This window comes from Mandrillus leucophaeus, unplaced genomic scaffold (genome assembly GCF_000951045.1).
Source record: "Mandrillus leucophaeus isolate KB7577 unplaced genomic scaffold, Mleu.le_1.0 Scaffold18, whole genome shotgun sequence".
NCBI classification, from domain to species: Eukaryota; Metazoa; Chordata; class Mammalia; order Primates; family Cercopithecidae; genus Mandrillus; species Mandrillus leucophaeus.
In genome coordinates this window covers 3359709-3369965 of record NW_012101809.1, presented here as the reverse complement: position 1 = coordinate 3369965, position 10257 = coordinate 3359709, and the positions used below count along the sequence as shown (strand labels likewise).

At 52.2% G+C, this 10257-nt stretch overlaps 1 protein-coding gene across 3 annotated transcripts in view; it reads left to right on the top strand.

The window, feature by feature from the left end:
- Positions 1–6515, top strand: part of LDB1 (LIM domain binding 1) — a 13123-nt gene extending 6608 nt beyond the window's left edge. For 2 of the 3 annotated variants that reach the window (XM_011977449.1, XM_011977451.1), the window contains exons 2-11: positions 2500–2602; positions 2736–2780; positions 2892–2967; positions 3063–3165; positions 3333–3505; positions 4003–4125; positions 4362–4445; positions 4538–4661; positions 4868–5016; positions 5704–6515. In XM_011977449.1, the coding sequence (XP_011832839.1) occupies positions 2500–2602; positions 2736–2780; positions 2892–2967; positions 3063–3165; positions 3333–3505; positions 4003–4125; positions 4362–4445; positions 4538–4661; positions 4868–5016; positions 5704–5934 (1211 nt within the window). In that variant the 3' untranslated portion in view covers positions 5935–6515. The remainder of the gene's footprint in view (positions 1–2499; positions 2603–2735; positions 2781–2891; positions 2968–3062; positions 3166–3332; positions 3506–4002; positions 4126–4361; positions 4446–4537; positions 4662–4867; positions 5017–5703) is intronic. The other variant, XM_011977450.1, reaches the window with a different exon arrangement.
- Positions 6516–10257: the final 3742 nt, after the last annotated feature.

The window sequence follows — 10257 nt, the reverse complement described above, 5'->3', positions numbered from 1 at the left end:
GTCCCCCCACCTTGCTCCCTCTACTCCTGCTGCTGGGGACAGGCAGCAACAGGGACAGATGGTCTGAGTGATGTCCCTCCCCTTCTCTACTCACTCCCAAGCCCTTGTGCTGGAGCTACTGGGAGTTGAATGGCTCTGGAGAGATGCTGAGTTTGTGTCCATTCGCTGGAGGTGTAAATAGAGGCCCAGAGCTTTGGGCTTTAGCTCCTCAGAGCTATTTACCCAGGCCCAAACAACAGCTGTTCATTTTCTAGAGAGAGAAATGGAGGCTCTGAGAGTTTTTTTTACAAAATTGGAGAGAAACCCAGGCATCCTGCCTCCTTTCTCTTCAGGTTCTTGAGCTGACACATTTCAAGTGGCCCCTAAACTGAGGAGGCAGGGGTGGTTAAGTTATGGGAGAAAGGATGGCCTAATTGGGGGATGAGGGCCAGGTCTGAGAATCTACTCTTGGGTTTATTGCCCAGGCCTGGTCTCTGGTGGGCCGTGTGAGCTTGGGCTTCCTGTGTGGCCTTAGTTTGCCTGTCTGTGTAGTGGGGAGACTTAGTGGCTGAGTGGGGACTGTCTTTCTGGAGACACAGGCTCAGTCCAGACTGGCATGTGAAGGCTGTGTGTGCTGTTCTTGGAGCATACGGATGTGGAGCTCGTGCATGGGGTGAGGGCCTGTTGCGGGCATCTGAATCTGCCTGGGGCTGCTGGGTTCCAGCCCTTGATAGGCATGTTAGGGCGAGCTGAGGGTGGAAGCCTGCTAGGCAGGATGAGGCACACGTGTGTGCAGGCACACACAGGCTTTGACTCTTGGCACCCTCAGAGACTGTGCAGTCTGGGACCCTCCTTTTGCCTGCATTGTGAGGATGGGGCCCTGGGGAGAGAATAAAATGACACATGTTGGCACAGGGTCTTCTTTTGTCTCTTCCCCCCAAGGAACAAAATAGGTTTTGCGTCTAAGTTGGGGAGGAGATATAGATACAGCCAATCTAGCTACCCTTCCAAATGCAGTCAAGTTTTAGGGACCCAAGGAAGCAAATGTGATTGGAGTCAGATGACTTTTGGGACTGTGCCTCATTTTCCCCTCCTATCTGGTGAGAAGGGGAAACAAAGTTGTAGGGGTACCTGGCTCATACCCAACTATGAATTTAACACTTCTTCCAGTCAGAAAACAGTACTCCAGGAATTGTTGGCTGTTAGGTGAAGTGAGAGAGAGGACATGTGCACATCACAGATACACACTAGCAAGACCCCTGTCTAGTGACCACGTGCCCCTAGACTGAGGAACATAGGCTCCTTCCCAAACCACCTACTTCTCAATTGTAGGTAGAGTGGGATCCAAAGGAGGCTTATCTGCCACCTCCCCCACTCCCAAGTCTCAGAAGAGAAAATGGATTGAGGCTTTGGGTTTCTGGTTTGGAGACAATACTCTCTACCCTTGGTAGGGGCAGGGGTGGGGGCTGGGCTGATAAGGGAGTGGCCGTTAGTGGGGAGGCAGAAGGCCCAACTGGTTATCTGGTAGGCCGCACCCAACAGGCACCCACCCCCATTTATCTTTCTATCCCTTGCCCTCCTGAGACCCTGAGGGTGGAGGAGGGGCAGAGTTCGAAAATCCCCCCTTTTCCTCCCCCACTTTGGTCTCTAGAGGGCAATAGAGGGGTCCGATGGTAGAAAGTATAGGATGTGGAAATCAGAAGATCCAAGCTCAAGTCCTAGCTTTGAGAGTTACTAGCTTTATGATCTTGGCAAGTTCCTTTGAGCCCTCAGTTGCCTTGTCTGTAAAATGGGAATGTTATGGTCAGCCCTGCTACCTCATAAGGTTGTTGTGATGATTGAATGAAACTCTGTAGATTAGAAGGGAGTTTATCAAAATTAGATTCTAATGATTGGATATTTATTTGTTCTGTGATAATTCTTCCCAGCTTCAATTCCTCTTCTGTTATCTAGGACTCAGCCAAATGAAGAAATGGGATCTTGGGTATGCACTGGGATTAGGGTGGAATACTCTGTTTCTTAATGAAATAAGATTGGAGCCATTAGAAGGAGAGACAGGTGCTCCCTAGAGTAGCCGCCTCCCCTACTCCACCACTCTCTTGTAAGCAGGCCAGGGAGCTCCATAAGACCATCCCTATCCACACAGTCTAGCAGGCTTATCGGAGAGCTCCCAAGAGGGGGTCAGGGGACTCCTTTTTCTTTTAGGAACAGGGTCTCACTCTGTTGTCCAGGCTGGAGTGCAGTGATATGATCTCTGCTTACTTCAGTGTCAACCTCCCGGGCTCAAGTGATCCTCCCGCCTCAGCCTCCCAAGTAGCTGGAACTACAGGCGTGCCCCACCATACCTGGCCAACTTTTAAAATTGGTTTTAGAGACGAGGTCTTGCTATGTTGCCCTGGCTGGTCCCTGCAGCCTCGACCTCCTGTGCTCAAGCAGTCTTCTTGCCTTGGCCTCCCAAAGTGCTAAGATTACAGATGTGAGCCACCGAGCCCAGCTATGACTCCTTTCTTTCTCTTCTAGGTTGTTCCTCAAAGTCATTCAAGCTGTACTCGCCGAAGGAGCCCCCGAACGGCAACGCCTTCCCCCCCTTCCATCCCGGCACCATGCTAGATCGGGATGTAGGGTAAGTGAGTCTCTTGGCCACTTCCTAACCCTTCTCCAGGTGGGATCCTGCCTGGAAAGGGGAGGGAGTAGCCCCCCACCCCCAATAATTCCTGTCTTCCACCCCCATTCTCATAGCCTCTTACTTTACACAGCCCGACTCCCATGTACCCGCCTACATACCTGGAGCCAGGGATTGGGTAAGTGGAGTCCAGTGGGGAAGAAGGTGCTTTCCACTGGGTGAAGGCCGAGATAGGGGGTGGGGTGGGGAGGCTCCACTCCTACTGATCTGCCTCCTTCACTTCCTCCAGGAGGCACACACCATATGGCAACCAAACTGACTATAGAATATTCGAGCTTAACAAACGGCTTCAGAACTGGACAGAGGTATTGCCAAGGGAAAAGGAACTGGGAGCAGGAGGGCCATCTGGGCACCCTATGGGATATCTTATGACATGAACACACCTCACCATGCTCCCTAGGAGTGTGACAATCTCTGGTGGGATGCATTCACAACTGAGTTCTTTGAGGATGATGCCATGTTGACCATCACTTTCTGCCTGGAGGATGGACCAAAGAGATATAGTAAGTGACCTCTGGGGTCTTGCTATGGGGGTGTATACCTCCTGTGTAGTTCTAAAGTCTAGAAGTGGGTCTGGGAGTGCCAGGGGATATCTAGCTTGGTAGGGGAGGCATCTGTCTGGCCCCTTTTGCGGTCCCTTTGTCCTGAAGAGTTTGTCCCATCTCTACAGCCATTGGCCGGACCCTGATCCCACGCTACTTCCGCAGCATCTTTGAGGGGGGTGCTACGGAGCTGTACTATGTTCTTAAGCACCCCAAGGAGGCATTCCACAGCAACTTTGTGTCCCTCGACTGTGACCAGGGCAGCATGGTGACCCAGCATGGCAAGCCCATGTTCACCCAGGTCAGCAACCCAGCTGGATGTGGAACACCATGGCACCTGGGTTTGATTCCCGTCCTCTCTCCCAGTGTATACTCACAGCTGTTCTCCAGGGAGCCATATTGCGAAGTGGCAAAATAAGAAGGGCCAATAGGCATGTTGCAACCGTCAGCAAGCATGTATTATGTTTGTATGGGATAGTTTTCTGGGCCCTAGGGCTACACGAGTGAACAAGAGTGTGCCCTCACATAGCATAGAGCAGATGGGTGTATCACTAGCTACATGGGGAGAGGACGATCTGTTAAGATTTTCTACTGTGTGCGTGTGTCTTGTGTGTCTGTGTGTGTAAGGGCCAGGTATATGGGTGGGGAGTATTGTGACATTTGTGCACCCAGATTTAATGTGCAGGTAACAAAAGTATATGCAATGGTAGAGTTGTAACCAAATGGGAGACTGTAATAGACATACCTTCAGGTATGGTATGTGGGGAGGGGGCAGGGGTCTGACAAGCCTGTCCCCAGGTGTGTGTGGAGGGCCGGTTGTACCTGGAGTTCATGTTTGACGACATGATGCGAATAAAGACGTGGCACTTCAGCATCCGGCAGCACCGAGAGCTCATCCCCCGCAGCATCCTTGCCATGCATGTGAGTCGTGGGCAGGACCCAGGACACAAGAGTGAAGGCAAGCAGGGGGAAAGGTGGAACAAGGTCGGTCATTTCCTGACTGGCCTTAGACAGAGGGTTAGGGTTTCTTCATCTGAACAGCAGGTTTTATAAGAGAGTATCCTCTCTCAGGAGTGTTAAAATGCTCAGATGATAGGGCAGGTGAGCAGAGGCAACCCAGGTGTCAGTGTTCTTGCTTGTCTTTTCTCCCACTCTAGGCCCAAGACCCCCAGATGTTGGATCAGCTCTCCAAAAACATCACCCGGTGTGGGCTGTCCAATTCCACTCTCAACTACCTCCGAGTGAGTCTCTGACCATCCAGTTTCTGCCCCAGTCCATTTAGTCTCGGCTCCATGTCTGTCCCCTGACAAGCCACCTCCTTGTCGACTCCTAGCTCTGTGTGATACTTGAGCCCATGCAAGAGCTCATGTCCCGCCACAAGACCTACAGCCTCAGCCCCCGCGACTGCCTCAAGACCTGCCTTTTCCAGAAGTGGCAGCGCATGGTAGCACCCCCCGGTGAGTGCCTTGCACCTGCTCTTACCAGGATCTCACACTGCTCCCCAAAGCTGTATCTTTATTTCCTTTTGAAGTTTTCCCTGCCCCTTCCTTGTTCCTGGGTCTACAAAATTGGGATCAGGGCAGGCTCATGCTCCTTGGGAGCCACAATTTAGAATAGGGGACCTGGGGCCCTCTCCCATCTGAGTCTCCTTTCCCCGGCACAGCGGAGCCCACACGTCAGCAGCCCAGCAAACGGCGGAAACGGAAAATGTCAGGGGGCAGCACCATGAGCTCGGGGGGCGGTAACACCAACAACAGCAACAGCAAGAAGAAGAGCCCAGCTAGCACCTTCGCCCTCTCCAGCCAGGTACCTGTAAGCATCTCGGCTTTCTTCTCTCTTCTGGGCTGCCCCACTGCTCACCCCTGACCCCTGTCCAAGCCTGAGCTCACTAGCAGGCATAGAAGCAAAGACAGTTTTCTTCATGTACTCTGCCAGCATGGGCTAACTGCTTTTACTGGTGAGAGAGTCCTTGTCAGGCACTTGCATGGGTGTGATCACACAGATTCAGCTGTAGGAAGCTGGGGCATAAAGGAACAGAGACAGCCATGAGGACATACAGACGTTCAGGACAGGCAGCTTGGGGCTCACAGACCATCCAGCGCACATACTCACACTGATAGAAAGACCCGCAGACTGGAGTGTTTGCAGATCCAGAATACATGCCCTTGCACATGCACACACTGCCCTCCCTCGTGTTTGATCTACTCCCTTTCTCTTACATGTGGACAGAAGTTGAGGAGTCCCCTAAAATTTTGGGGAGACGGGCTGGGGAGCTAGGGGAATGGATATGGGCTAAAGGCTTTGATGCTCTGGTGTTCTTCAGTGGGAAGGATTCCAGGAGCTGAGGGTGTCAGGAGTTGGGGTTTTAAATTCGGGTATGAGGAGGGGGTGGGGACTCTTGAGCTTCCAGGGTGGGTGTTGGGGCTCTGGGGGTATCTGCCGCCCTGGGCCGGGCGAGCCCTTGCCCCGATTATGTTTGGGGACCTCCGCCACTCTCAGGATGTGATGGTGGTGGGGGAGCCCACCCTGATGGGCGGGGAGTTCGGGGACGAGGACGAGAGGCTCATCACCCGGCTGGAGAACACCCAGTTTGACGCAGCCAACGGCATTGACGACGAGGACAGCTTTAACAACTCCCCTGCACTGGGCGCCAACAGCCCCTGGAACAGCAAGCCTCCGTCCAGCCAAGAAAGCAAATCGGAGAACCCCACGTCACAGGCCTCCCAGTAAAAGGCCCTGCCGTGGCCACCCAGTGCTCTGCCTATCTGCCCCACCTCTCGCAGCCCCAGGAAGCAGAAGACAGAATGAAGAGACTGAGCATCTAAAATGGGCAGCCTCCATCTACCTGCTTCAAGGAGGAACTGGACTCGCTGGGGCAGGTGCCAAGATTTGCCCCACAGTGGCCCTGGGCTGGGCCTGGCCTCTGCAGAGCCTTTTAGGGGAAGGGGGTACTCATGTGGATGCCTACTTGGAACCTGGGCCTCTGAGACATGTCCTGACCACCCCCCAGGGCATTTGCCTCCATCCTCACTCCAGATTCTGGGTTTCCCATCCCCCTGACTTTACCCCTTTCAAGCCTGGGGTTCTCTGTACCCACAGCCCTTAGGGACTTAAAGTTATGGGGCTTGGTTGAATGCCCCTTCCCCTAGGCAGCTGGTAATAGAGGGGTAAAGCTCTGGGCTCCTCCTCCAGCTGCCACTTATCCCAGCTCCAAGTTTTTAAAAAAATAATATTATTAAAAATGTAAGTTAAAAAAAAAATCACTCATGTTCCCACCCTTTCCCCCTATTAAAAGTCCAGCTACCTCCCTACTCTTAGCAGATGGGGGCCTAGGGTCTAGGTGGGGGTGAGAGGGGGGGAGGGAGGTATGCATACCATTTTATATGGTGTGAGAGCTTCAGACCAAGGAGACCCTTTGCCATCTCCCACTTTCCTGTGGGGTGACTGCAGTTGGGGAAGGCATGCCATGGGGTAGTGGGACATTGGTGGCCACATCTTGGTGACAGACCCTTGCTGTTGTCTCTGTCTCCCCATTATCTGGACTCTGGCCTGCCCTCCTAGTGCTCGTGACTCCCTCTCTTCCAGCCCCACCCCTATGGTGTGTATATTCCTTACAAGTCCTCCACAAGAGCAGCTGTCTAGGATGTGGGGAGGGGAGGCTCCTTCCCTTAGGGAGCCTGGAGAGAAGGGAGCAGCCTTGTTGCTGTATTTTTGGTTTTGTTTCAGTTGGGCAGGCATGGGATGGGAGAGGGGCTTAGCCACTTTCCTCCAGAATCTTCCTCCCTCAACCCCTCCAACTGCATACGTAATCCTACTCTGTCCTTCACAGAGGGGAAGGGGCCACCGACAACGTCCCAGCTCTAAGCCCACCAGAGAGAAACAGGCCTCTGTCCCCCTGGGTGAAGTAGAGGGTCTTCATCTGCCAGTGCCCCCTGCCACTCCTTCCTCATATCAGGGAGGAGGAGGAGGAGGAGGCAGCCGGGATCCTCAGCTCTGCCAGGGTGCAGCCAGGAGCAGGGTTTCACGCAGCTGGGCCAGCTCTGTGGCTTTGCTGCCTTTTCCTGTGGCCAGTCCCAGGAAGTGCTAGCACCACCTCTCTCCCCACTCTTCCCTCTGGATTCTGGGGTCCCCCACACCCTATTTCCTCCACTCCAGCTGCCACTTTTGGAAGGGTATTGAGTCAGGAGCTGAGGGAAGGGGTGAGGAAGGTGGACATCCCACCCCAACTGTAATGCCTTTTTTTTTTTTTTTTTTTTTTTTTTTTTTTTTTTGGGCCATTTGAGTCATGTATGGTACCGATCAATAAAGAGACTTTTTGGTTTGAGAGTGTCCTGGTTGGTCATTGATGCCTAATAATGACTCAGTCCAAGGCAGTCTTTTCCCCATCCTTACAGTTCCTAAGACTGTATGAATTGGATCCCTTCACTCTCACCTCACATTTCTCCTCACTGTTTTGAAGTTGTTTCCCTGAATTATACCTCTCCTTCACCCAAGACCCTAAAGTTTGTTCCCATATGTCCCAGCCTGGCCCCATCTCCCTCTAAGTTGAGGGAGAATTGACTTTCTCAGTCTGCTCTCCACCTCTCACCCCAGGACTGTTGCTTCTCACCCCTAGCTGTCATGGGGCAGCCAGACAGGTGGCCCTCCTGGGGCAGATTCCTAGGATAGACTGCCCTGGATTATGCTGTTGAGGGAGGGGTGAGAGAGGGGACTTGGCCTAGGAGGGGGCTTGGGTTAGAGGGTCTTAAGGTACTTAGAGTACCTTGGAGACTCCTACCCCTACCCAGCCCCCAGCCTACTAGCCCAGCTAATGTCGGTTGGTTGGTTGGTTTGTTTATTTTGAGATGGAGTCTTGCTCTGTTGTCCAGGCTGGAGTGCAGTGGCATGATCTCGGCTCACTGCAACCTCCACCTCCTGGGTTCAAGTAATTCTACCTCATCCTTCCAAGTAGCTGGGATTACAGGTGCCCGCCACTATGCCTGGCTAATTTGTATATTTTTTTTTTAGTAGAGATAGGGTTTCACCATGTTGGCCAGGCTGGTCTCAAACTCTTGACCTCAGGTGATCCACCCACCTCAGCCTCCCAAAGTACTGGGATTATAGGCATGATCTGCTGCACCTGGTCACCAGCTGAGGTCTAAATTAGTCTCCCTGGTGGTAAGGTCCCTGGGTGAGGGATTAAGAGAGTAGCAGGATTGTCTGTCTCCTTGCTGACTTTGGGTGGGGACGTTGAGGGAGGAAGACAGTTCTGTTGCTAGTGGGTAGCCTGAAGCTCTATGGGAGGATAGGAGGATAAATAGGGTACTTTTCAGACTCTTTGCCAGGTAGTTAACTCTCCAAGTCCCCTCCTCTTCATTAAAGACTGGGAAGATAAGGAGACCCCGCTGTGGATTGGAGATGGGGTCTTAGTGCCCATAAAGCTCTCTATCCAGTGTCCCTCTTTGTCATCCCAGGCAGGAGAAGCTGAGGCCTCAAACTATTCCCCTCCTAAGGTCTCTCTCGACCTGAAATAAAGCGCGATAGACCTGCACCTCTACCCTTACCTCCCTAGCTGGTAGGAAGACACCAGAGGAAGGGACTGTATGACCCATCCAATCCCTCTCCAATCTATAGTTACTTGGCCCTGCCCTGCTGCCAGCCCAGCTTCTCACAGCCCAGTGCCTCAGGACCCCAAGGAATGCTATTGCACCCCACCCCCAACTCTTCCTTTGTAGATTTGGCCAGCCTGAAGGACATTTACCGGCTAGCTGCCACCAGCAACTCACCGTGAGAGTGCCAGGTAACATCTACAGTGGGTCTGTGTCTGGCACTGGGTGTACATCTAGCCCGTTAGCCTGAGTGTGTTTCTGTGTGTATGTATGTGCTGCTGAGCTGGGGAGGGCCTGGATCTGTTTATATGTGCAGGTAAGGGAGTGTGTACATGTGTTTGTATGTGGGCATGTATATGCATATGTTTATGTATGTGTCGGTGAATTAATTCATTCAAATAGTATTCATTGAACCCTCTTTAGGTACTAGGCCCATTCTAGGTGCTGGTGATATGATATTGAACAAAGCAGAGAATATGTGACTGCTGAGTGAGTGAAGGCTATAAATCCATAAATGAGGATGTGTTGAATGTGTGGCTTAGCAGTGCGACTGTGTTGAGTTATGGGGCTGCTGGGACAGTTGTTGTGTGACTCGGGCATTTGTAGGTTCACGTCTTGTATGTATGTGTATGGAGGGAGGTAGTCAAGGGAAAAGGTAGATTGCCAGGCCTGGACCCCATCCTGCTTGGGGGCAGGGGTAGGTCAGAGAAGCAGGAGAACACACTGTTAGAACTCAGGAAACACAGTGGCCAGCAACTTCCTCTGGAGCCCCATATCTGGCTCCTCCCCATTTGCCCCCAGCAGCCCCTGGTGAAGAGGAATTACTGGGGTAGGGGAAGAGAGAGACCCTCCAAAGCCCTCATGCCCTCTGTTTTCAGGTACATGTGTGGTCCCAGTCCCAAGCCTTAGCACATTGCTGAAGAGCTTTGTGCTGCTGAGCTGGGGAGGGCCTGGATCTGTTTATATGTGCAGGTAAGGGAGCATATACATGTGTTTGTATGTAGGCATGTATATGCATATGTTTATGTATATGTCTGTTGGTGAATTAATTCATTCAGATAGTCTGACCATGTACCCCAACCAGGGCCTCTGAATCCACAGAGGTCTGAACCCAACCCCAAACCTCTGTCCCTCCTGGACTTACAGCTCCTTCCTCATTTTTCCTGACCTGGTCTGATCTGATTCAGCCAGAGAGCTCCATCCCTTTTCCTAGGACCCTACTGTAGTCTAGTGCAACCTCCAACTCCTCTTTTATACCCTTAGCCCAGTCCAGCCTGACTTCTTTTTTTTTTTTTTTTCTTTTTTTAGGATAGAGTCTTGCTGTATTGTCCAGGCTAGAGTGCAGTGGCATGATGTTGTCTCACTGCAACCTCTGCCTCCTAGGTTCAAATGATTCTCATGCCTCCCGAGTAGCTGGGACTATAGGCACATGACACCATGCCCAGCTAATTTTTCTTTTTTTTTT